The 27,807-nt window shown below is 43.5% G+C and overlaps 1 protein-coding gene across 5 annotated transcripts in view; it reads left to right on the forward strand.

Annotated features, from left to right (window-relative positions):
• The window catches only part of LOC143933889 (dickkopf-related protein 3-like), a 194,719-nt gene extending 181,517 nt beyond the window's left edge, over nt 1-13,202 (forward strand). For all 5 annotated transcript variants that reach the window (XM_077456999.1, XM_077456997.1, XM_077457000.1 and 2 more), the window contains one exon: nt 464-13,202. In XM_077456999.1, the coding sequence (XP_077313125.1) occupies nt 464-824 (361 nt within the window). In that variant the 3' untranslated portion in view covers nt 825-13,202. The remainder of the gene's footprint in view (nt 1-463) is intronic.
• The last annotated feature ends 14,605 nt before the right edge of the window (nt 13,203-27,807 follow it).

A 27,807-nucleotide genomic window follows, 5' to 3' on the forward strand; every position in this document is an offset into this window, starting at 1 on the left:
TTTACCATCCATGCAACGTCACTCCTGGCTTCTCACTGGCACAGAGCAACCAGAAGTGACTACATGGGAAAGCACCACCCATGTCCTAAGGGAAGGTGGGAAGGTGTGGGATGTGCTTTTTTTGAGGTTTATAACCGATAATTTATGATGATGTCCTGTAGCTGAACAAGCACAGTCAGTAAAGTGATGCATAGTCACTTGCCACATTTGTTTACCCCTGTGTAATTGATATTGTGTTCCTGTTTAAGTAACCCCATTTTATGGCAAGGCTACTGAACCAGCATGCTTAAGCTACCTCTATATTATTTTCCTGTTTGACAATATCATAAAAATGTACTTTTTTTTATTGCTTGTGACTTTATTGCATCAAGCAGCCATCATCCCAACAGACACACTTTTTGAAACTGTCTCTCTGTTCATAGTATTCTACTTCTTATGTTAGTGTTGTCTTTTTTGTCTTTAGAAACCTTATTTCTACTTGTGAGAAACCCGAAGACATAATGGATTTTACAAACTACAGGGATGATTCTCTATTCCAACCAGTGGTCCGCCGTGAAGCAGAGTTAACATACTATGATTCAGATCTTGTTCCATGGCCTGGTCAAGATGACCAGTTAGCATTTATTGGCTTTCCCAGGGCAGCTGGGGAGGCAGAAGCAAAAACTGAACAGCTCAATGTGGGCATGAATGATAATTTAGAGGAAGGAAATCTACAACTTTATGACCACGGTGACAAGCCAGATGACCCAGGTCCTGTTGATTTCCAAGAACTCAAACGTCTTGCTAGTGAAATGGGCCAATATTTTGGTGCAAGTTTTTATTAGAGTAACATATTTTACTTTAATAGTTACAGCTATGATACTTTGTTGCATTTTGATCATTGTTTTGAGCTATGTATAAGGGGTATGTTTGCAATAATGTCTTCTCCTGCCAGTAGCTTAGCCTTCATTGTGTTTTTCTAATTTATTTACTTCCAGCATTAGCTACATGATAATAGCTAATGATAATAGGAATAATAGCCTTCAAAAGAATAAAACTTAGACAAAATCCCACTAGGGGAACTAATTATCCCGCTAACCACAGTTAGGCTCCATGCACACTGAAGCTCAAAAAAGCTTTTTCTGGACGCCAGATTGCTTGCAGAAAACGCTGGTTGAAAAACGTGCTTTTAACAGCGTTTTGTACTAGGGCTTATGAGCGTTTATTAGCGTTAGCGTTTATGAGCATTTTCAATAAAATACACAGAGGACAATCCAAAAATCCCACAGTGCATTCCAAACTCCCACAATGCATCGAAAAAAATTGAATGCCGAACACTAACTAACTAATGCGTGTTTATGAGCGTTTATAAGCGTTTATTTGCGTTTGTCGTTTTTTGGCGGTGAAAAACGGCTCTTTGAACGCGAATTTCTGGCGTTCAGAAAAAAGCCCATAAACTCCACTTCTCATTAAAGCTAAAAAATGTCCATGTGTGCATGGACACATAGGCTAACATAGAGTGCAGCTTATGGGCTTTTAAAAAAAACGCCCAAACTCCAATAAACTGCAGTTTATGAACTCCAGTGTGCATGAAGCCTTTAAGCACTACTCTAGGCTAATGTTAATTGTCCCCCAGCAGGTGAATTTCATACTGTGAGTGCAGGGCATCCTGAATTCATATGTGATGATTACACACTCTCAGCCTGATTCTGCACAGAGATTTTAAAGCACTTTGGACAACAATCTAAGTATCAGCAGACTGAGAGTGACCATTACTGGGGCAGGTAATCTGGTCGCTGCCACTATGGAGGGAATTCAGTAAAGCTGCAGCACCATTTTTCTGGCCCTAATCCCTCTTGTAATGTATTGTGCCAAATTCCTGAAGCATGGTTTTGACAACGACACATGCCCCACATTCAGGTAGTTCCAAAATGTGCCACTTTGACATTGCAGCACAATACCTGCACCAAAGTACCAACAGTTCATATCTTAGGAAAGTGGAGCTATTTAAAACCAACTCTCTTTTAACGTACTGAGAGATCCTAGCACAGACACATGTTGGGAAAGTTTCTCGTGTGTGTTCTAAATATGGCACAGCACGTGCCAAATTAAAGTACCAGTTCTAGAGCGGTACATGAATTTTGTACATGCTGCACCACTTTTAACTGCCTCTCACTGGGTCAATGTACACAAACAGCCAGGTGGGAGCTTCCCTGTTCTGAGTGGATGTACCGGTACATCCCTTAGGATGCAGCACAGCACAGATCAGGATGTGGGCGCTGTGATTGGCCCTCCCAATCATGTGGTGGCTGTGTCCAGGGCCACTGTTCACAGGGACCCATACAGCCTACCTGACTGGCCCCTCTGCCACATGAAAATATCAAAAAGATATTTTCACAAAAAATACATGGAAATCATTATTAGTGGAAACAAACATTCCGTCATACATAAAAAACATAAATTCCATCTTTAATCCAAAATTCTCCCCAAACAATCATGCACATATTTCACCAACTCCCAGTTAGAATCCCACCTCCAAGCACAAAACTTTGCCCCCCCCCCCCCGTCCCCAGCTTAAATCCAACCCTAACCCCCCCCCCCCCCTTTCCTAGAACACATCCTCATTTTTCTCAGACTTTCTATCCTAGCACAAATCTTCTCCCCCCAACTCCTCCTCATAGCCAAATTCCCCCTACTGGCACAAAATCCCCCCCCCCCATCTCCCCTTTCAGCACAAATCTTCTTTCTTCAATCCCCCTTTTAGGACAAATTCCCACAAATCCCTCCTTCTAGCCCAACCCCCCCTCTTAATATCCCCTTCCCAGCACAAATTCTTCTTCTCTACCCACATATCCCCCCTGCACTGATCCCCCACCACCATCCTAGTACAAATATCCCCTGTCCTGGCACAAACATCCCCTCTCCTGGTTGAAACCAAGGAAGGGGAGTGGCTGCAACCTGTGACAGCTCTCTGTGTAACTGATCATTTTAATGTTTGATTAGACAGAGATCACACAGACTACAGCCATCCCCACACAGTAGTACACCAAGAATCTGCCGGTGAACGATCAACATCTGTGACAGGTAAGATCAATTTTCAATGACTGGTACCATAGCTTTTAGACTATAACAGGGGTGCCCAACCTTTTGAGGAGTGAGGGCCACTTTATCGACTTGGTAACCAGTCGAGGGCCACAATGACGAGTTGGTTTACATCTGCCGCACTATAGAGGTTTGAGTCCACCTGAAAAACAGAGAGACGGACCCGATCAAAGATCATGTGATTGGACCGATCATGTGAAAGGATCCTAAGGCTGCTTTCACACTGATGCAAAGCAGTTTACCTGCCCCTCATCTGACCTCAATCTTAACTTCTTCCTCGGGATTCCTGCAGCTGGCTGGTACTGCTGGTGGGTACTGCTGACAGGTGTTGGTACTGCTGGTTGGTATTGCTGGCGGGTACTGCTGGCAAGTACTGCTGATGGGTCCTGGTACTGCTGGCTGGGACTGGTACTGCTGCTAGTACTGCTGGTGGGTACTGGTACTGCTGGCTGGTACTGGTACTCATGAATGGCACAGCTGGCAGGTACTGGTACTGCTGGCTGGTACTGGTACTGCTGGCGGGTACTGGTACTGCTGGTGGGTACTGCTGGCTGGTACTAGTATTGCTGGTTTATAATGCTGGCTGGTACTGATAACTGGTACAGATGGTTGGTACTGGTACTGCTGGTGGGTACTTCTGGCTGGTACTGGTACAGCTGGTTTATACTGCTGGCTGGTACTGATGACTGGTACGGATGGTACTGGTACTACTGGCCTGTACTGGTACTGCTGGTTGGTACTGGTACTGCTGGCTGGTAGTGGTACTGTTGATTGGTACTGGTACTGCTGGCTGGTACTGGTACTGATACTGGTGGCTGCTGTCCCAGATCATGGGTTCCCCTTGTTCCCGAGCATAATTGTGATAGAAGCATGCAGCTACAATAGAGAGCAGAACCGATGCTTCCTGTCACATTTGGTATCACTCTGCCTGTGAAGGAGCCGGCGCTATATAGGAAGCATCGGCTCTGCTTCCTCTAGCGGTGGCTCCGTTATTCGCACTAATGCTCAATGAAGGCGGGTTGGGAACCCGCGATCTGGACTTGAGGATCCGCCATCTCAGAGCAAGACATGGTGGGCCACATCGGAGGTCGCCAGCGGTTGGTCACCCCTGCTCTATAACTTTCACACAGACTAAATAATATACACTGATTTGGGTTATTTTTACCAAAGAAATGTAGCAGTATAAATTTTGATCCAAATTTATGAAGAAAAATTACTTATTTGCAAAATTGTATAACAGAAACTGAGAAAAACGTTTTTTTTCCAAACATTTGCAGTCTTTTTTCATTTATAGCCCAAAAAAACAACAACTCAGGGATGATTTAATACCACCAAAAGAATGCTCTATTTGTGTGAAAAAAAAAATCCATATGGGTACAGTTTTGTATGACTTAGTAATTATCATTCAAAATGCAATAGCACTGAAAGATGTAAATTGGCCTGGGCTGGAAGGGGGTGAACGTGGCCAGTATTGAGGTGGTTAAAATGCGCGTAAGCCACTTTCGCAAATCTGTCTGCACCAGTCTTTATGACCTTTAAAAACCTTCTGTATCACTTGATGCCATGCACAAATAGGAATGAAATAGTGTTTACACCACAATATTAAAAAGAGCTCAAGAAACATTTACAGAAAAGATATTAGAAAACAGCAAAATTAAATAATAGACAACAAGCTGAAGATAGAAGCGCACTTTAAAGCTCCCCAATTCTTAAAAACAAGCTTCAGCTTTGCCTCCTTCCAGACCATGCCCCTCTAAAGTGTTTCTACGACCTCTACAGTTCATTTGGTTTTCCCCCAAATTCTGTACTACAGTCATTTATCGTGGCTGCCAGTAGTTGTCACTGCTACCTGACAATAGAGTGAGGAGTTACAGTAAAACTGAGATATTAATAATTACGTTTCCTCTAGTCAACCAGAAGGAAGCTTACTGCCACTAGTGCATGCTGGGGAGAGCATACATATTTGGGATAGACCTTGTCACTGTCACCTGGCTCTTCCCCCAGGCTGGGCCCTGAGGAGGGTGCATATTGAGTAAATGAGGCCTTTGCATGTGCTTGGTTCAAATTCCTGGAAGCAGAAAATACCTACATGGCAAGTTTAGTCCTGCTGCTTGAGGCACTGGACCTCAGGAAGTCTCACAAAAGACAGGGGTCTGGAAGAAAAAATTATGCCTGGAATGGTGTAACAGAGGTGACTCTGCCGCTGGAGATCCTGTTAACTGCTTCCCGAGCTCCTCACGCAGATATACTGCAGCAGAAGGGCACGTACAGGCAGAATAACGTACCTGTACATTGCCCTCTAAGAGTTGGTCTGCGGGCGCATGCGTGAGCGTGATTGCAGGTCCCGTGGACTCGTTGCCCGTGGTGATATCCGTAATCGCCTCACGGAGAGGAAGAACAGGGAAATGCTAATGTAAACAAGTATTTCCCCATTCTGCCTAGTGATAGCATCACTGATCTCTGCTCCCTGTAATCAGTGTAGTGTCCCACACATCCCCTCCCCCCACAGTTAGAATCACTGCCTAGGACACACTTAACCTCTACAGCGCCACTTAGTGGTTAATCCCTTCACTGCCAATCACATTTACACAGTAATCAATGCATTTTTAATTGATCGCTGTACAAATATGAATTGTCCCAAAATGGCACCAAAAATGTCCGATCTGTCCGCCATAATGTCACAGTCATTATAAAAATTGCGATTGCTGCCATTACTAATAAAAAAAATTATTAATAAAAATGCCATAAAACTATCCCTTATTTTGTAAACACTATAACTTTTGCGCACACAATCAATAAACGCTTATTGTGATTTTTTTTACCGAAAATATGTAGAAGAATACATTAAAAATAATGAGATTTTTTCAAAATTATCTCTATTTTCTGTTTATAGCGCAAAAATTAAAAACCACAGAGGTGATCAAATACCACCAAAAGAAAGCTCTATTTGTGGGAAAAAAAGAGCGTAAATTTTGTTTGGCAGGCAGGTTGCACAACCGCACCATTGACAGTTAAACACAATGACACAAATCACAAAAAACTCTCTGGTCTTTGGCCAGACAAATGGTCCGGGGCTTAAGTAGTTAAGGAAGAACTCGTGGAGAGGGTGGGAAAATATCAGGAGCATCACTGTGGATTCTGTTGCTACTGGAGATACTCCTGCTACTTCAGGAAAAGGTACAGGTTGCTGGTTTCAGCATAAAGACCCCTTTTTTGTTGCCTGTATTGAGGTCTAAGGAAGGAGTCTGGATCTGCAAGGGTATTCTGGGTTCCCTGCCCCTCTTCTCTGAGTTGCTGTGGAAAATAAAATCCTTTAAATGGTTTATTAACCACTTGCCGACCGGCTCATGCACATATAGGTCAGCAAAGTGATTTGTTCTCACAAAACGCTGTACCCGTACATTGGCTCCTTTAAGGGGTGCGATCGCTGCAGGCCACACTCGATTGCGGGCATGAGAGCCAGGAAATTCTCATTCTGACAGGCGAGAAGAGACAGATCTGCTATTTGTATTAATTACGAACAGTAATACATCTCCTCCTCCAGTCAGTCCCATTCCCCCACAGTACGAAACACTCACGAAGGAACACATTTAACCCCTTGATCACACCCTAGTGTTAGCCCCTTCCCTGCCAGTGACATTTACACAGTAATTAGTGCATTTTTATAGCTCCGATTTCTGTATAAATGTCAATGGTCCCAAAAATGGGTCAAAAATGTCCAATCTGTCCGCTGCAATGTCGCAGTTCCGCTAAAAATCGTAGATCACCATCATTACAAGTAAAAAATAAAATAAATAAAAATGCCAATTCTTTCCCATAGATTGTAGACGCTATAACTTTTGCGCAAACCAATCAATATACGCATATTGCAATTTTTTTTACCAAAAATATGTAGAAGAGTACATATTGGCCTAAACTGATGAAGAAATGTGTTTTTTAAAAACATTTTAGGGGATATTTATTATAACAAAAAGTAAAAAATAATTGTTTTTTTTTTCACTAGTTTTTGTTTATAGCTCATAAATAAAAACCGCAGAGGTGATCAAATACCACCAAAAGAAAGCTCTATTTGTGGGAAAAAAAGGAAATCAATTTTGTTTGGGTACAACGTTACACGACCACACAATTGTCAGTTAAAGCGACGCAGTGCCATATCGCAAAAAAATGGCCCGGTCATTAAGGGGGAAAATCTTCCGGAGCTGAAGTGATTAAAGTGACTGGTACTCAATTGTTACACATACATCACCTTTTAGCCATGGACTCTGCCTTGGGAAGATTCTATCCAACCCTGTCTCTGAGGGTATTACACCTGCCTCCAGGGTTTAGGGGGGTGCTATGCTTTTGTAGGGAAAAGAACCCCTGATTACTGAATAGCATTGGGGCTGGTATCAGGATGGCAGGGGGCTAGATGCTCACCACTAGGGATGGTCCCGATGTTCAAATAGAACGTAAGTTTGACTTGAACATCAGCTGTTCGTTTGTTCGTAGAACAAACAAACATATGGCACGCTCGCAGCAAGTTCACCCACCGCAGAGCGCCCCATAATGCACTGCGAGATCGCAGTGCATTGATGGGTGTTGATTGGCCAAAGCATGCACTTGAGCTGCATGCTTTGGCCAATCACAGTGTGATGTGCTGTGAGAGCCATGAATGGCCAAAGGCAGGGTGCCTTTGGCCAATCATGGCCCAGGGGTTAAGTCCACGCCCCACACTATATAAGGCTGCTGCTTAAACAGCTGCCGTATATAGTGAATGAATAGAGATTAGGCAGGTAGTGTAGTGTGCAGTCAGTCAGTGTATATATACATAGAGTATATAGTGCAGTTAGTGTAGTATATATTATAAAGTTCAGAGTATATAGTGCAGTCACTGTAGTATATATAATACAGTTCAGAGTATAGCCATCAGTGTAGTATATATAATACATTTCAGAGTATATAGTGCCGTCAGTGTAGTATATATATAATACAGTGCAGGATATATAGTGCAGTGCAGAGTATATAATACAGTGTATTGAACTGCTTAAGAGGAACCCTATGACAGAATTAAGAAAAAACACTACATGGGGTCTCCCCCATAATCCATACCAGACCCTTATCCAAGCAAGCAGCCTAGCAGGCCAAAAGACATCATTAGTAGGCGGGGACATCACCCGGTGACCCCACCCCTTGTCCCTATATAAGTGGCCGCACAACGCGTCCCTGTCATTGCGGCCGGAGAGAGCGTTGAGTCAACATCTCAAGGAAGAAGAGAAGAGAAAAAAGAGAAGAGAAGGCGACAGAAGACCGGGCCACCGCTAGTAAAAGAGCTATAGGAAGATAGCGGAGGTCCGGCAAGAAGAACTGAAGAGGGGGACAAGACCCCCGAAGTCGGAAGAAGAGGCAACGGTGACAGAAGACCGGGCCACCACTAGTAAAAGAGCTGGAAGAAGAAAGCAGAGGCCCGGCAAGAAGAACCGAAGAGGGGGACAAGACCCCCGAAGTCAGAAGAAGACCCCCGGATTGGCGACGAAGAAGAAAGCCGGGCTCCTCCGCTAGTAAAAGAGCTAGCAGAAAATAGTGGAGGAGTCCGGTGAGAAGACCCCCCAAAATGTAAGACCACCGGAGCTGTGCAATAAATTATTTTAAAAATATGTGTTTTTTCTTTACGTTTTTTTTCACCAGGTGAATGGGTAGGGGTACACGGTACCCCAATACTCATTCATATAGGGTGGGGAGCCAGATTCCGATAAGCCCCCCGTCCGCAGACCCAGAAACCAACGGCCAGGGTTGTCGGGAAGAGGCCCTTGTCCTCATCAACATGGGGACAAGGTGCTTTGGGGTGGGGGGGCTCCCCCTTCCCCAAAGCAGCCCCCATGTTGAGGGCACGCGGCCTGGTACGGCTCAGGAGGGGGGCGCTCGCTTGTACCCCCCCTTTCCTGACCACCCGGGCTGCGTGCTCGGATACGGGTCTGATATGGACTTTTGGGGGACCCCCACGCCGTTTTTTCAGCATAGGGCTTCCCCTTCATACCAGGTAATGGGGCCAGCGAGGTGTCAATCTCGCCCATGGAGGTGGCGACATTGACCTCCTTTGCTAGTCCTGTCTATCTGGAGCCGTGTTCAAAATGAACGAACTTTCCTCGGTGTGTGGGCAAGTCCGTTCATTTCAAAAGTCTGACTCCTGCCATAGTCCGGCGGTTTGTCCGCTGGAAAAGTCCGGTCATGTGTGGGCAGGTCCATCATTCGGAAAGTCCGGCGGGTGTTCTAGGTCCACCGTACTAAGTCCGCCGGATAGTCCGATCATGTGTACGTGGCATAAGAGTCACCACTAGGGGCTGTATAGAGCACGTACCTTGCCATGCTTTCCTCAAACACCATGCTTGTCACAGAAACAGCAGGCTTCCCTCCGGCAAGCAGCTCAGACCTGATTGGGGGGGATTTTTTTCCACAAAACACCACAACACAGGGGCATCAGTCTCCAGGCAGTCATGGTGGACTCCGCCATCAAGTTCAAATGGTAATCCTCAGGGTCAACCCCAGGGACAGAAGAGGTCTTGGGGGAGGAAACCTACAAAATACTAAAGCCTCCTTATGAGGAGGCAACCCCACTCGCTCAATTAGGGGGAATACTTCGGCAGTTGTCAAGGATCTGGCAGGAAGAGTATCAAGACAGGTGGGAGACTTCCTCAATAGCTCCGGGGTTCGAACTGGAGTTCAAAGAATTCCCATCTCCTCATTTTCTCAGATCAAACATTCCTAAGGATCCAGAGGAAAAGAAGTCTTTCTTTCAAGCATTGGACCATCTTTTGGCAAAAAGTGATCATGGTGGTCCCCATGTAAGAGCAGTGATTGGGGTTTGGTTCAAACCTTTTTTTCATGGTGCCAAAACCAAATGGACATTCTGGATCTCAAAAATCGAATTGGATTCCTGAATATATCTGCTCTTTTTTCACATGGAGTCAATCCAATCAATTGTCTCCATCCTACAAGGAGGAGAACTTCTGGCTTCAATCGACATCAAAGATGCATACCTTCATGTGCCTATTTCCTTACTCACCAGTAATATCTACTTTTCAAGATAGAAAATCTTCATTTTTAGTGTGTAGCTCTGCTTTTCGGCCTAGCTACTGCACCTTGAGTGTTTACAAAGGTTCTGGCTCCTCCTCTAGCCAGATTAAGGGCCAAGGTATAATGATTATAGTTTACCTAGACGATCTGTTCTTGATAGACCAGTCGGTAGCCCGCTTAGACCAAAGTATGGTCACCACATTCAACTACTTGGAATACCTAGGTTGGATTTTCAACCTACAAGGAATCTTCCTTACAACCATGAAGAAGGCTAAAATACTTGGGTCTGATCATAGCTGCACCCAGAAAAGGGTATTTTTGCCCCAGGCAAAGATCAGCGCCATAAAGGAACTGATTCAGGTGGTCAAGCAAGATGAATTCCTCTATTCACCTTTGCATGAGGTTGTTGGGGAAGATGGTGGCTTCATTCGAGACCATTTCTATGCTCAGTATCATTCGAGACTGCTGCAAAACAGTATCCTATCGGATTGGAACAATAAGGTTCAAGCTCTAGATTTACCAATGTGTCTGACTCCAAAGGTGCGCCGGAGCCTCAGTTTATGGTTAATAACCAAAAATCTGCAAAAGGGGAAAATCCTTCCTTCAGTTACCTGGGAAGTAGTAACAACATATGCCAACTTTTTTGGGTTGGGGGGCAGTCTTGGAAGAGGCAACTGTCCAAGAGAAGTGGCTGATCAGAAATGGCCTTTTCCATTAGCATTTTAGAAATTCAGGCAGAGCACTTGGTCCTGAGGTCTTGAACGTTCCGTTTACGGAATTGTTTTGCCAGGATTCAATCTGACAATGCCACAGCAATGGCCTATATTAATCACCAAGGGGGCACAAGAAGTTGTGCGGCCCAGAAAGAGGTGAATCATATCCTATCTTGGGCAGATAACAATGCTCGGGATTAAAGAGAAGATCGAGGATGATTCCTTTAGATTCTCGTTCGTTACGGGTTATTCAAATCAATATTATGACATTAAAACTATAATGTCTAAATATTGGAATGTGCTTAGAGGCGATATAATTCTTAGCTCGTTGCTACCTGAACGACCTAAAGTCGTGTATTGGGGAGTGCCCCCCTTACGTTTACAATTGGCCCCTAACGTTATCAGTCCATCGAAGAAAACTTCCTTTTTTCAAAACATGGGTGGCTTCTTTCCATGTAGGAAGTGCCCTGTGTGTAAATTGAATTCCCTTGCTTGTAGAAGAGCAGAAACGTTCCAATCAACTTACACATCAGAAACGTTTCAAATAAAGCCGTTCATTACTTGCTCCTCCAAATACGTAGTATATCTGATACAGTGTCCCTGTTCAAAACAGTACATTGGGAGAACCAAACGACAGCTACATATTAGGCTCGAAGAACATATAGCCAATATTAAGAAGGGATTCCCGAAACACAGTTTATCAAAACATTTTGCCCTTAAGCATGATAAAAACCCTCAAGGCACCATTTTTATGGGCATTGACAGATTCCAAGGGCACTGGAGGGGTAGTAATATGGTACGTGAAATCTCACGTCTCGAAACAAAATGGATTTATCAGGCCCAGTGCTATGCCCCATTTGGCATGAATGTCGAGTGGGACGTGAATGCATTCATTAGTAACAACTAATGGTGTTCTTTTCACGACTTAGGTTCCTTTAAGTGCTTTATTGAAAAATTAATGATACATTTTTTTTTTTTTTTTATTATTATTAGTATTTCATGTACATGGATACCACTCCTTTGCTCCTGTATAGTGATCACGGTCTCTTCCCCATATAGTTATACTCGGTCCTTGGGTGGACAGCAGTATAGCACAATGAATTTTATGGTATTGAGGGATTAGTTTTTTTCTTTTGTTGCCATTTTTTTCATACATATATATTATTGTTAAAAAATATATAGGGAGAATAATTCTTTGTATATTTTGAACAATAAGATATATTTTTTAAATTTTTTCTTTTTGTCTTATAGGAAAAAAATTTCTGCTGTTCTATATTTATAATTATGGCTCCAATTGTTGCTCGTTCATTCACTATGAATATTAGCAACTCGTTCCTTTTGGCGGTTTTCGATCAAAGTGCCATAAAGTGAACTTTATATGCTCTACCTTTGTTAAGGTTTCTTTTGGTGATTATTATTTATATTTTTATGAATGCATGCATTTCCATTTTCAATATATATCTCAGTTTTTCTGGTTTTATTTGTTAACTTTGTTTGGGTGAGAAAGTTTTTCAGGTTGCCAATATGTACACTGACGCTGTGGCTTTCATTATTGAAGTCTATGGTGGGAGGTTTATCCCTGTGCTGTTGGTCTCTCTATGACGCTGTGGCCTTCATTATTGGAGTCTATGGTGGGAGGTCTATCCCTGTGTTGTTGGTCTCTCTTTGACCAACCGGAAATACCTGATTTGTATGGTGTTTCCGGAAGCTGGAGCGCAGATTTACACCGGAAGTGTTGTGCTGTGAGACGCACATCACTTCCGGAGATACCAGGCGGCCGTGTGGGTTGCTCAGTGTCAGCTCGGTTCTCTTTGAAGTTCTCTGGGCAGGGCCTCGCTTTTCATATAGGGGAATTCCGGAGCGCAATGGCTAACTGTCACTTTTAAATGGGTATGTTTTGCGGAGTATCTATCTACTTCCGGCCGCTGGAGCGCGTCTCGAAACCGGAAGTTCCGGTGTTTTGAGGCGCACGGCGAACCGGAAGTAGTTCCTATGAACTCTCTTTATGTTTGTTTATGGTGGAATGCAATTACAATATGGCGGGAATGTGGACGTTTGAATAAGGCTGCTCATTTCAACCACATAATGACACCTGCATTAAGGTAATTTGCTAATTGATTGATTGGCAAAACCTGTATTTATAGCTCTATCTCTATTGTCACGGTCATGCCCCTGAGGACGCACGTTGGTGGCGAAACGTCGAGCGTATTTGTGACTTGTGACACTAGAAGGAGTACGGGAGTGGTCTTCATTTTATATTTACTTGCTGCTGAATGTTACTTGATGCCTTTTTATCTCATCATAAATGTGAGTTGAACATCATTTTAGTTAATAAAAGGTTATTGACTTATCATTAAATCTGCGCAATGAGACCACTCTTCTTATATTTTCTATGGTTATTGGAAGAATTATTTGTCTGAAACTTGACAACCAGAGGAATACCTGGGAAGTGAAGTGTTAACTAAACAGGAATAAGAGTTCTTGGATGATTTCTCTCTGAGAGGATTACATTCTTGTAGATGAAGGGAAGCCGGCATAGAAGATTTCCTTTGATCCATTACATGTGTTTATATTTACAGACTGATGGTAAGAGTCAGTGATTTTGGGTGTTGGTGACGGTTCCTCCCACTTTTACATATGAAATGGAATATATGCCTTCACTTCTCTACGTTTGAGTCTGATCACTTTGTTTGAGGATATCCCATTGGAAATCGTGAATTATCAAATCGAACTCTAAAAATATATTTTTTTTGTTTTTTATTTTTATTTATATTTTTATTTTATTAAGAGAGCTATATCATAATTTATAACAATGTATTTTGCCTATCGGCAGTCTTTATTCTAGGAATAGAAAATTGTCAGGAGGACTACTTGAGTCGCCAGCAGTTGTTAGCGGGAGAATGGTTCCTTCACCCCGATATCTTCCTGTCAATATGTCAAAGATGGGGGATCCCAGACGTAGATCTGTTTGTGTCCAGGTTCAACAAAGAATTCGACAACTTTGTGTCAAGAACAAAGCATCCGCTAAATGTAATGGTTTGGCTATTGGCGACCCACATTCTGAAGAAGCGTGGGCTGTCAGGTTCAGTGGAGTGTACTCTGGTTAATGCAAGGAACCCGGTCTCCAGAGTCATATATTATAGAGTCTGGAAGGCATATGTCTCCTGGTGTGAATCCTGGGGTTGGCACCACAGGACGTATGTCATAGATAGAATCCTTGACTTTCTACAGATGGGATTAGAAATAAAGCTGGTCTTGAGTACTATCAAGGGCCAGGTTTTGGCCTTGTCGGTATTATTTCAGCGGCCACTTGCTTCACACTCTTTAGTTCGTAGCTTTATTCAGTAACACGGCTTAATCCTCCAGTTAGGTCACCCCTGAACCCTTGGGACTTGAATTTAGTCCTGTCAGCATTACAGAAACAGCCTTTTGAGCCAATACGACATATTCCCTTGGTCCTTTTGACAAGGAAACTGTTTTTTTTTTGGTAGCTATATCTTCTGCAAGAAGGGTATGAGAGTTGGCTGCTCTTTCTTGTAAAGAGCCATATTTACCCTGTTTCCCCTAAAATAAGACCTAGCGTGAGTGTCGGTGATGGCTGCAATATAAGCCCTACCCCCCAAATAAGCCCCACCCTCTTTCCCCGAAAATAAGTCCTACCCTGAGAATAAGACATAGAAGGACTTTAACTAGGGCTTATTTGGGGGGTAGGGTTTATATTGCAGCCATTGTTGACAATCAAGCTAGGTCTTATTTTAGGGGAAACAGGGTAATTATTCACAAGGATAAGGTTTTATTGCGTCCTCATCCTAATTTTCTACCAAAGGTAGTGTCAGGTTTTCATTTAAACCAGGATATTGTTCTAGCTTCATTTTATCCCAGAACCCCGTTCTGCGGAGGAAAAGTCACTACATTCTCTTGATGTGGTGAAGAGCAGTCAAAATCTATTTAAAGGTGACTGCTCAGATTCGAAAAATTGATGTTTTGTTTGTGTTGCCTGAAGGTCCTAAAAGAGGACAGGCAGCATCGAAATCTACTATTAAAGCACACTCCACCAGGGCTGTTAGTACTTCCTGGACAGTGCATCACCAAGCCTCCGTGGCTCAAAACTGCAAGACCGCAACGTGGTCTTCAGTCCATACATTTACCAGATTCTATCAAGTAGATGTAAAAGGTCAAGAGGATATCACCTTTGGGCACAGTGTGCTGCAGGCAGCAGTATAAGTCCTCTGGTCTCACGGTGCCCTACTTTTGTTGTGTCTCCCTCCCTTCAGTTGTCATTGCTATGGGACATCCCACATAGTAACTACTATGGCTCTGTGTCCCATGATGTAAGATAGATAGAAAATAGGATTTTTATAACAGCTGACCTGTAAAATCCTTTTCTTTGAAGTACATCACGGGACACAGAGGTCCCTCCCTTCTTTCTGGTATACGTGTGTATTGGTTTGCTACAAAAACTGAGGTACTCCCAGTAGTGGGAGGAGTTACATAGGGAGCAGACTTCCTGTCTTAGGGTGTGCCAGTGTCCATCACCTGAAGCTGGCCTATAACCACATAGTAACTACTATGGCTCAGTGTCCCGTGATGTACTTCATAGAAAAGGATTTTAAAGGTAAGCTGTTATAAAAATCGTATTTTTTTAATTTTTTGGGGTCTGTCGGGTGGTGTGACTGAAGAGGGATGGACATCATGGGACACTTTCTCTTATTTTATTTTTTTTAAATAAGGGAATTGTCAAAAACTGTCTCCTGTGGTTCTTACTTTTTGACACTTTTTTTGGTGAATGAGTAGGGGTACAATGTACCCGATACCCATTCACATGGGGGGGGTGGGGGGGCTTGTTAAAGGGGGCTAACAGATTCCGATAAGCCCCCTGTCTGCAGACCTGCCAACAACCAATGGCCAGGGTTGTCTGTAAGAGACCTTTGCCCCCATCAACACCTTTTTTTCAATTTTGCTGTGGCATTCCTCTTAAAATCCTTACCAGACCCGAGAAGATTTTTCATATATTTTGCCGGGAGCCTGCAATACATTACAGCTGCGAGCAATTTTAAATTCGTTTTTTTCTTTAGAATGTCATATCGCATAGATGCGCCACTTTACAGGCAGTCTAAGAGGACCCCCCAGGCAAGATATTTAAAGGACTATTTCATTTTTATTGTTTAATTTTAAGCATTATTAAACTCACTGCTCCTGAAAAAAATTATCTTTTAAAAAACTTTTTTTGCATTAATACATGTCCCCTAGGGTAGTACCCGGGTCCCATTACACTTTTTTATGACAATAACATGCATATACGCCTTTAAAATTAGGACTTTTTTTTTTATAATTGTAATTTTTATTAAATTTCAAAGCAAGTACAATATAATCGAGCAATGAAATAATCGATAAGCAGAGGTAAATATTAATTAAAACATAAACGAGAACTTACAGAACACGGAGAATAATGTCCACATATGCAGGCACAAGAGTGTACTGCATAATCATAACATATAAAGTGAATAACATACAGTTTATGAATAACAAAAAAAAAATCCGTATGACAATAGACCGGAGGCCAGAGAGAGACAAAGCAACAAAATATCCACATCATCATCTTGGTGAATCTCGGGGGGGAGTGGGTTACCCGGACTAGTTCAAAGAGAGGGTGAGTAGGAGTGGGACAGAAGGGAGTAGATGCCAGAGAGGAGGTGGTACGACCGGCGGCTGCGGTCATGAAGGATGTACAGGAAGGGGAGCCCCATATTCCGACCGATCCCAGGGTTCCCAAACTTTATCAAACTGGGGAACCAAGTCATGCACCGAGGCCGTCAGATACTCCATTCTCCGTATCTCGGACACCAGTTGGAGGAATCTAGGCCAGGGGGGTGTTGCGCCAGACAGCCAGCACAGTGGCATAAGCCTCTTGGCAGTTAAAAGAATATAGGAGATCAGCCGGTTTGTATTTTTTGGTAGGCCTGGGACAGGGAGACCCAACAAACAGTGTAAGGGATCGATCGGAAGGGACACCCCCGTCACCCCCGCCACCAACGATCCCACCGCTATCCAAAAGGAACGTATCAGGGGGCATTTCCAGAAAATGTGGAACAGTGACCCAACGTCAAGCCCACAACGCCAACAACGCGGCGAGACTGAGGGGTCAAATTTGTGAATGACATCGGGGGTCCTATACCAGAACATAAGGATTTTAATTGCCGTTTCCCTTTGCGTGACACACTTAGAGGATTTAAAGGTAGAGGACCAAATCCTATCCCATGTCTGTAGGGTAATAGGTTTATCCAACAACTGAGACCATTTACCCATATAGAGATGTGTAAGTTCATTTAAGAGGGTCGACTCATGGAGGATTCGGTGGATAGAGGAGATTAGATGCAGTTGGTGGGGACCCTGGGCGCAAAGGTGTTCAAAGGCCGTGGGGTTATCAAGGGTTAAAGTGGGAGATTTGGAGCTAAAAAGGTGTCTAACCTGTAGGTAGAAGTAAAACGAATGCTTGGGGATGTCATATTTTTAATGTAAGGTCTCAAAGGCATGGAGCCTATGCGAAATGGGTTGTACCAGGTTTCTAAGTTGGAAAAGGGGGATCCAGCCACGGGAAAATCCTACCCAAAGACAGACCATCGGGGAAAATAGGGTTAAACAACACATTCGTGGGGGGGGGGGGGGGCAGGATGAGGAAAGGGAGTATTTTTTGTTGCACTTTTGCCACAAGTCCAGGGTAAAGGACATTGGGGCCGTACATTGACGTCTAAGGTTAGGGTGCAGAGGGGATGGAGCACCCCAGATCAAGGAGCATGGGTGAACCGGATATAGGACTCCCTTCTCAATAGCAGCCCACTGACTCGTGGCAATAAGAGAGGACCAAGTGGTAATAATTCATAAATGAGTAGCATGATAATATTTCACAATATCCAGAGCCCCCAAACCTCCCCGATCTCTAGGCGGAAATACCACTGAACTGGCAAGGTGGTGAGACCTGTCAGCCCATTTAAATTTTAAAAAACGTCTTTGGAGAAGTTTAAGCTGTGGGATTGGAATGGCAACTGGCAGTGTCTCAAAATGGTAGAGCAATCTGGGCAGGACTGACATTTTAAGGACGTTGATCCTGCCCAAGAGGGACAGAGGGTATTTGGACCAGGTCAGTAGGGAATTATTTATGTCCTGAAATAGGGTAGGAAAGTTTGCACGGAACAGGTGGGAATATGAAGGCGTTAAGAAAACACCCAGGTATTTGAGTGAGTCATTGCACCATCTATAAGGGTAAGTTTCTTTCAGCCTAGAGAGTTGTGTAGCGGGTATGTGTATGGGTAGAGCTTCAGTCTTTGAGGTACTAACTTTGTAGCCAGAGATACCCCCAAAGGATGATAGTAGCTTATGCAGTGAGGGGAGGGAGACCAGTGGATTGGTGATAGTTAGCAAGATGTCGTCCGCGAAGAGTGATAATTTATACTCCTCCTGTCGCATCACCACCCCACGGATATCTGGATGAGAACGTATGGACTCGGCTAGGGGTTCAAGGTATAAAATAAATAACAACGGTGATAAAGAACACCCCTGCCAAGTACCATTCATCAAGGGGAAGCGAGGCGTCAAGAAGGAAGACATCTGTACCTGGGCAGTAACCGTTGAGTATAAAGCCTCAAGTGCGTTTAAAAAGGGGCCATTAAAACCATAGACTTTGAGCGTGGCGAACATATAAGGCCAGCTAAGCCTATCAAAGGCCTTCTGTGCGTCTAAACTAAGTAACAACGCTGATTTATTGGTCCTATCCAGAAGGTCCACCAGATCGATTGTGCGTCGGGTGTTATCTCCAGCATGTCTGCCAGGGACAAACCCCACCTGGTCTCTGTGGATAAGTTTGGGGGCAAGAACTGACAGTCTAGAAGCAAGGATTTTCGTAAATATCTTGTAATCCGAATTTAGAAGGGCTATAGGCCTGTAATTATCTGGGATGGAGGGGTCCTTACCCGGCTTGGGGATCACTGAGATGAAGGAGTGTGAAAAATGGGGGTGGGGCGGGGCGTGTCCGGACAAGCAAGAAGACAGTCGCACTTCGGATGAGCTCCGCCGCCTCGGAGGCAATCCGCTGCCATCCAGTGCCGTCGACAGCTCCTTTCGCCTCCAGACCCTCCGCACCAGCATCTGGGCTCCCTCGGAGCTGATCTGTGCCATTTTGGTGGCCAGGCCACATCGCGGCCCGTTCCGAGGACATCTCCATCCCCGGATCTCCGGCCGCCATCTTGCGGCCTACAAGGCCTCCGGATCCACCGGCATTTCCCACGGCGCTCTGCCGGAACATCGGAGGCCCACCTCTGCCAGCATTAGCGGCGGTGCCCGAGGATGAACAGCGGACCGCAGAGCTCCTGCCCCACGGCGGTCCGCCGGTACAGCGTTCCGGCCTGCGGCCGGTTTCATCACCCGGCATTAGGCTGTCATTTTGCGGCCCTCGAGGCCCACGGATCGTCCGGGACTTGTTGCGGGGGCCATCCGAACTAACGATCATCCACCCCGGCTAGCTCTCTGTCTCTCGGCCGCTCGTCCACCCTGTGATCCGTATTGCGGCCTTCTCGGGCCTCCGGGAGCCGTCCGCCATCTTGAGGCCTGCTCCAGCTTCTCCAGGCCACATCATACAGGTTTGACGGCTGCCTCCTCTCGTTTTCCATCACCAGAGGACCGGAGCTGCAGAGTCGTTGAGCCCCAGGGGAGACCAGAGGAGCTCTACCTGATTCAAGCACTAAGGTGAGAGGCGGGCAGCTTGGTACACCCCTAACCCACCCACAGCCTTACTGTCCCCCCGTACTGTGACTCCCACCCAGCTACATTATAATTATATTACCATCCTCTCCCTGCTATATCACAGCAACACATCTCCTTGGGGGGTTCTCTCAGGCCAAGGCGCAGACAAGTCTACATCCCCTCCCTATCTTATCCCCACTTCCAGCTGCAGCCACCCCCTCTCTACCCCATAACAGCCCGGAATTGCTCTCTGTGGGTCCCCAAGAGCAACCCCCAAGTACTCTTCCGGCAAAATGTAGCTGCACAATGATCTTGACACAGGCTATAACCCTGAGACCATGAAATAAAATGGACTAAAGATATACTCACATACAATTGGGGACGCTTGCGAGCCGCGATGCAGTTCAGCATACATATCCAATAATCCCATCGATTCAGCGAGGATTCAATACGACAGATAGTGTTCTATTGCCTTTAATAGTCATTTTTCACATAAAAATCCATACATTTCATACTAGTGCATGCCGTCGGGCAGGAAGGCGAACAATCGCCGTGCGCAACAGCACTTATTAACCACATACCCACTACGCAATAAGGAGCAAAAGAACATGGCTCAAAAGGGCACCAGCTCATCACCGGAGCAGCCCTGCACGGCCGTCACTGGCCCTCAAGTAAAGTCTCCTTCAAAACAAAATATCAACGATCTCCCCTCCCAGATCACAAAGGCTGACTTGGATTCCAGTCTAACCAAGATCTACGAAAAACTTGTAGACAAAATACAGTGCGAACTCCAAAAAACAACAAACACACTTACCCAAGAAATTGCTACTCTAGGAAATCGCACAGATGTTCTAGAAACCAAACATGATGAACTTACACTTGCGCACAACGATCTTAGAAGGGACTTTGAGCTCTTGGCAGAAAACCACTCTTACTTACAATCACAAGTGGAGGATTTGGACAATCGCAACCGCAGAAATAATCTACGGATTCGCGGCATCCCAGAGTCTGTCACGGAATTGTTACCTGCGGTGTCCAAGTTGTTCCACAGCCTCCTCCCAGATTTACCTCCGTTCTCATTTATGTGCGATAGGATTCATAGGGCCCTGCGCCCCAAGCCTCCCCCAGATAAACCCTCACGGGACATTATATTGTGCATGAAAGACTTCCTCATAAAAGAAAGTATACTTAGAGCATCTAGGAACATGCAAAATATTGAATTGGATGGCTCGAGAATCCAAATATTCCCAGATATCTCACAAGCCACCCTGGAGAGGAGACGCAAAATGAAAGAGATAACATCGGTATTACAATCAGCTCATATCAGATACCGGTGGGGTTACCCGTTTAAATTAACAGTCCCTCACAATGGTACTACTTACACAGTTTTCAATATCTCAGAAGGTAAAGATCTTCTAGTAAAATTGGGACTCCTGGACCCGGGCACAGTTGCAAGACCACCTTCTACTCCTCATACCTCACCTATCTGGGCCACCCCGGCCACACGCCGAGGACAAGGAAGATGGCGCCCCTCACTCAGAAATTTAGACCCCTGAAGCTATATTTGTGCTCTGCCGACTGCTTTATCTCCATTCTTTTACAGGAGCGGAGGAAACCCCCCCCCCCCCCCTTTTTTTTTTTTTTTTTTTTTCTCTTACGCTTGATCCTAAGACCAATTTTTATAGTTTTTTATTCAGCAAGCACTAAAGTTTGACTTATTACGATTGGTACTTAGCATCTATATTCCTTCAGAAAGTATCAGTTCGGTATTTACATAATCTTTACTATGGGATTTCATGTGTATGTATACACTTATTACACCCCTCCCCTTTTTTTTTTTTTTTTCTCTTCTTCTCTCTCTTTCTCTCCCACTTTCCTTACTGGACCCTAATACATAACCTTTATTGTTCAAATGATTCTAAATCTTTATATGAGTATTATTAGGATCAATATTCAGCAGTTACACACCGTTAAGATATTTCGAGTTGGTTTTATATAACCCCCTATACATGTTTCTATGTGACACTGTGCTCCTGTGGTACGGAGAAAAGGAAGGGGAATTTCCTAAAGATAAACATTTTTATTTTTATTTAAAAAAAAAAAAAATTTTTATTTTTTATTTTTTCCCCTTTTCCTCCTCTCTCTAAGGGGCAATAGCACACTCTTGGTTTATTCTTTTTATAGTTTATAAAATCCTTGCTGAGGCTGTTCTGCTCCGCCTCTGCTAGTTTGTTCCCCTACTCACAAAGGACTCCATAAGCATGATTCACCTGGTGGATACGCTTCTACTAATGAACATGCTTTCCATGGTTTTTTTGGAGGATGCTCCATTTGTGAGTTATGGACATTATGGTCCACAACAATGTTCTTTTTGGTCAGTTAGTGCTCCTCACACTGACCCCCATGTTATTAATGACTATAATTCATTTATTTACTGTACTGTTCTTTATGTTTCGACACATTTGAATAGGTCAAACAAATATTCTCTACGTTATTTAATGCAATATGATGGTGAGATTTTATGCTGGGTAGCACTCACACTGTTCAGGTTCTTAGAATTTGTTTGGTTCTACACTTTAAGAACCTCAATCTACATTGTTTACGGGTATAGGTACAATATATCACTTATTAAAAGCTTAACTAGAATATACATACACAAGGTTTTGATGAATTACTTCATATGCACACTTGATATCATAGTTGGCCAAATAGTTACCACAGAATTCCTCTCTTCGCTAGGCAGTATCTCCATCTTGCTTTACACCTTGTTGATGGAATCATCCTCATTACCAATATCAAATCAACTCAGCCTCAGATCAATCCCTGGGCCCCATGACCCTCTGCCACTATCCAATAACCTCTGTAGCCTATTAACGCCTCCCCAATGGGTCTCAGGGTGATTTCTCATAATGCCCAGGGCATTAACTCACCTCATAAGAGAAAGAAAGCCTTTCGCCACTACAAAAGATTGGGGGCAGACATAATTTTAATGCAAGAAACCCATTTTGCAACAGAAAAACACCCCAAATTTTTTGACAAAAGTTTTAGTCAATTTTACTGTACTACTTACAACACGAAATCCAGAGGAGCCGCCATATTCATTAGAAACTCTGTAGTTTTTGAAATTCAGAGTCTCTATAAAGACCCAGATAGTCGTTATTTAATTCTGAAAGGCTCAATTAATGGTCGCTCCATCACCATTGCTTCGATTTATGCTCCCAATAATGCCCATTCAAACTTTTTCAATACATTTTTTGACACTCTGGATAAATATCACTCCACGCACTTAATTGTGGGAGGTGATTTCAATCTAGCGGCCCATTCGGCCCTAGACAGAAGTAGAGTTGTCCCATCTTCCAAAGCCTTCCCCAAGTCTCTTAATAAATTATTATATAACCACCAATTAATAGACTCTTGGAGAGCACACAATGTTGGCATCAAATCCTACACATTTTATTCCCACCCACATAACAGCTTCGCCCGTCTAGACTATATCTTCTGCTCCCCAATCCTACTTGCCAACTCCTCCAAGGCTGACATCCACACATGCTCCTGGTCGGATCACCACATAGTTTCTTTTGACACCTCTTGCATAGGTCTAGCCAAAACTACACATTCATGGCGAATTAACGACTCTATACTTACTGACCCTTCATGCATCCAGCAAATTAGATCTCACCTTGAGCAATATTTTGCAAATAATGTAACACCGGACATGTCTCCTTCAAATGTTTGGATGGCACATAAGGCTGTGATTAGAGACCATTTGATTAATATCGCCTCATTCAAAAACAAGTCCAAGCTAGCAGACATCAGGTCCCTCACAAAGGATCTAGACCATCTATATCATAGAAATAACCAGAACCCGTCTAGCGACCTTCTTAAACAAATCCAGGAGAAACGCACAACCTTAGACTCCTTATTAACTTCTGATACTGAAAAAGCCCTTAGATGGTCTAAAGCTAGATTTCTACTTAACAGTAATTCATATTCCACTATGTTCGCTAGAAAATTAAATCAATCCATGAAACCACCCCACACATATAAATTAAGAAATACATCTGGAAACACAGTGTCTCACCCTAAAGAAGTCATGAAACTGTTTTTAGACTACTATAAAAATCTCCTCTCTACCCCACAACCCTCTCCTAAACAAACCTCTTTAGATTGGCTTAATGACATTACACTACCTACCCTCTCCGCGGAACAAGTTGAATCTCTCAATGCCCCTTGCACTGACACTGAAATCAATAAAATCATTGGCACTTTAAAGATATCCACAGCCCCTGGCCCAGATGGCTTTTCCACGTCATATTATAAAAAATTTTCCTCTATTATTACTCCACACCTTACTAAACTATATAACAATATTTTACAAGGCGCCCAGTTTCCATCTGAGATGCTCTTAGCCAACATGTCCCTTCTTCCCAAACCAAATAAAGACCATACGGCCCCCCAAAACTACCGCCCAATATCAGTGATAGATAATGACTTGAAAATATTTGGTCGTATCTTGGCAGATAGACTATCCAGAGTTATCTCTCCTTTAGTCGACCCTGATCAAACAGGCTTCATTCCAAACAGGCAAATTACAGATAACATAAGATTGACCTCAAACATTATTCAAGATTCCAACTTACATTCCAAACCTACCCTACTACTTAGCCTAGATATACACAAAGCTTTTGATAGCGTATCCTGGTCATATCTAGACATTCTACTTCCCAAATATGGCATTAACAATAACTTCGTACATGGCTTTAAGGCTCTGTATCACAACCCACAAACACGTATTAAACTCCCTGGCAACAATTCTGAATTCTTCCCCCTGACCAAAGGCACAAGACAGGGATGTCCCCTTTCCCCTCTACTTTTCGCACTTGCAATAGAACCCCTAGCCTGCGCTATCAGAAACAACCTAGATATTAAAGGATACTCCAAGGGAACCAGAGAATATAAATTAAGTCTTTATGCTGATGACGTGCTTCTATTTATAGCCGACCCTCTCATCTCTCTTCCCAACCTTACAAAAACCCTAGACATCTTTCATGACTTGACAGGTCTTTGTGTAAACTTGTCCAAGTGCTCGGCTTTACCGATTAATATTCCCCCAACCTTAATTTCTTTGCTTAAAGACAATTTCTCATTTAACTGGAATGAGGACTCATTCAGATATTTAGGTATCCAGATTACACCATTATATAAATCACTATACCAAGCAAACTACCCCTCATTAATCAACAAGATTAAAAATCTACTTAAACTTTGGTCGTCATACCACATCTCATTCTCGGGCAGAATAGTTGCCGTGAAAATGATGATTTTACCAAAATTATTGTTTTTTTTTAGAGCTCTTCCCATTGCATTAGCTAAAAAAACATTAGACTCCCTACAAAGGGACATCAATAAATTTATTTGGCTTAACAAAAAAAATAGATTTAGCAATTCTCTTATGTTTAGACCCCAAATAAAGGGAGGTCTAGGTATCCCCAACCTCTGGCAATATTATCTTTCGGCCAGATTCACCCAATTAGCTCAATGGTATGCACATTCACCTCATATCCCTTGACTCCGCTTTGAGGAAGAATCTATCCTACCCTATAATCTACAAGGACTCCTCTGGTCCAAATCTATTCCTCCACAGAAACTAAGGCATTTAAACTCTATCGTCACTCACACTCTTCAACTATGGAATAAACAGGTCACTAAATTTAAATTGTCCTCTGATACTCCCCCCCTTGCTTCCTTTCTAGGCGACCCTCGCTTTTCCCCCCCAGAAAGAGCTCATGATCATAATTCTCTATCGCATTGGAAGCTACATAATCTAACGCACCTAAAATCACTCTCTCACAATAACTCATTTCTCACCTTCACTAGTCTACAAATAAGATATGATCTCTCACCCTCGGAATTAGAGAACTATACCAATATAAAACACTTCTATCAGAAATTTTATTCACTCACACTCCACCCCCCTTACACACAATTCGAGCAAATTTGCATTTCCTTCCCTCGAGATAGGGGCATAATCTCCAAGATTTATAAGTGCTTAAACAAGTCCAATATGCCTGAGAAAACACTCCCCATGCTACAGTGGGAATCTGATCTAAATACCACATATACTTCTGAGCAGTGGGACTCTATCCTTACAAACCTACATAAATGCACAAAAACAACCTCAATTAGAGAATCTTCCATCAAATTGTTACATAGATGGTACCTTACACCTGCCAAACTTAACACTTTCTATCCCTCAATTTCTCCTCTCTGCTTTAGGGGTTGCCCCTCCCAGGGAACCCTATTACATATCTATTGGGATTGCCCTCACATAAAAAATACTTGGCATAAGGCCAGCAAAGTTATAGAAAAAATAGCCGGTAAAAAGCTCTCTCTTACGCCCCAAAAATGTCTCCTATTCTTCCCTTTACAAGATATCCCAAAGAACAACATTACCCTAATCCATACATTCCTAAGCACAATACATTGGGCCATAGCCTTTAATTGGCGCTCCACTACGGTACCTTGGCCACAAATCCTTAACCGCATGATGAACATCAAACTTTCAGAAAGAATTCACCACATGCTATACGACTCAATGCCCCTTTACCAAAAGAAGTGGATGCCATGGGATACCGCTCTTTTAATTTAAGAGAGAATGGGAGATATAGGGTGAGAAAAGGGGAACCTAGGCTCAGCTTTTTACTATCTTCCACCCCCCGCCGCAACATGCAAGTATCAATCGCTATATAACCCTTCCCACCTCTACCACTTATATATAGCCAACAATACAACAATGTGCAAATTTACAGATTTTTTTCTATTATTCATTTAACCATAATCCTTGTTATATTCCTGTACTACATTTATTGTTATTATCATATACTTTTATACCTGTACCTTCGCTTAACTGTTTTATACTCTGACCTTACAAATAATAAAAATCGTTTGTAAACAAAAAATAAAAAAAAATAAAAAGAAAAATGGGGGTGGGGAGGGGTGCCCTCAAGTAGAGAATCAAATAAAGTGAGCATGTGCGGTCCCAAAATGTCCAGATAGGTTTTATAGTAGAAGTAGGGGAGACCATCAGGGCCAGGCGATTGATGCGAAGGGAGCTCCCGTATAATAGCCGAGAGCTCGCCTGCCGTTATTCTTTTATTTAGGGCCTCTAAATCAGTTGACGAGAGCTTGGGAAGTTTCAGGTTGGAAAAAAAGGACTTAAATTTCTCTTGTGTAAATTGAAAATGGTTTTCTGGGGATAGACAGTTATAAAGTTTATGGTAAAAGTCGCCAAAGGTGTTTGAGATTTCATGAGGGCAATGAGCCTTAGATCCGTCAGGCCGGGAGAGAAACTCAGGGAAGGAGTTGAATGCGCGCGGGCGTAGTTTATTAACTAACATTTTATGGGGTTTATTGGAAAATTCATAGAATTTCTGCTTCATCCAGAGCAGCAATTTGGCTGCCCGATCGAGTTGCGCCATTTTAATCTGTTCCCTGAGTAGAGTGACTCTCCGCAGTCTCTCCACCATGGGGGAGCCCAAAAGCCTCCGCTCCGTCGAGAGAAGAGCAGAAGTTAGAGATCGAATATATTCGGTTCTGTCTCTCTTCAGTCTAGAGCTCTCCGCAATGCAAGCACCTCAAAAAACGGCCTTGTGGGCTTCCCACAGGGTGGAAAAATCAGAGCCCGACCCTCTGTTTAGTTGGAAAAATTCTACAAGGCTCTGTGCAAGGACAGAGCGGGAGCTTTCAGATTGTAGGAGGTGATTATTGAGTCGCCAATGGCAAGATCTGGGGTAGGCCTGGGTGAGCAGGAGATCTAGGGTAATGGGGGCATGGTCAGACCAGGTAATCGGCATCACCTCAGAGTCAACCACATGTGGGATGAGAGGGGCAGATATAAGGAAGTGATCAAGCCGTGAATACATTTTATGAGCTGGAAAATAAAAGGTAAATTGCTGAGCTGTGGGGTGTTTAATCCTCCATGAGTCGAAAAGTCGGTGGGATCTAATAAGCTGACGGAAGAAGGTAGCTTGAGAGGCAATCTTCCTGGAGGGTGTTGAAGAAAACAGTGTTTGTCTATCTCTAGTGGGGGACATAACCAAGTTAAAGTCCCCACCAACTATCATAAAGGGCTGTGATGGATAATGGGAAGAGTCAAACAGGCCACTAAGGAAGTCAATCTGACCAACATTAGGAGCATACAGGTTGACGATAGTCATAGAGGTGTTAA

This window comes from Lithobates pipiens, unplaced genomic scaffold, assembly GCF_037356315.1.
Source record: "Lithobates pipiens isolate NorthernLeopardFrog02 unplaced genomic scaffold, aLitPip1_a1.2 Scaffold_27, whole genome shotgun sequence".
NCBI classification, from domain to species: domain Eukaryota; kingdom Metazoa; phylum Chordata; class Amphibia; order Anura; family Ranidae; genus Lithobates; species Lithobates pipiens.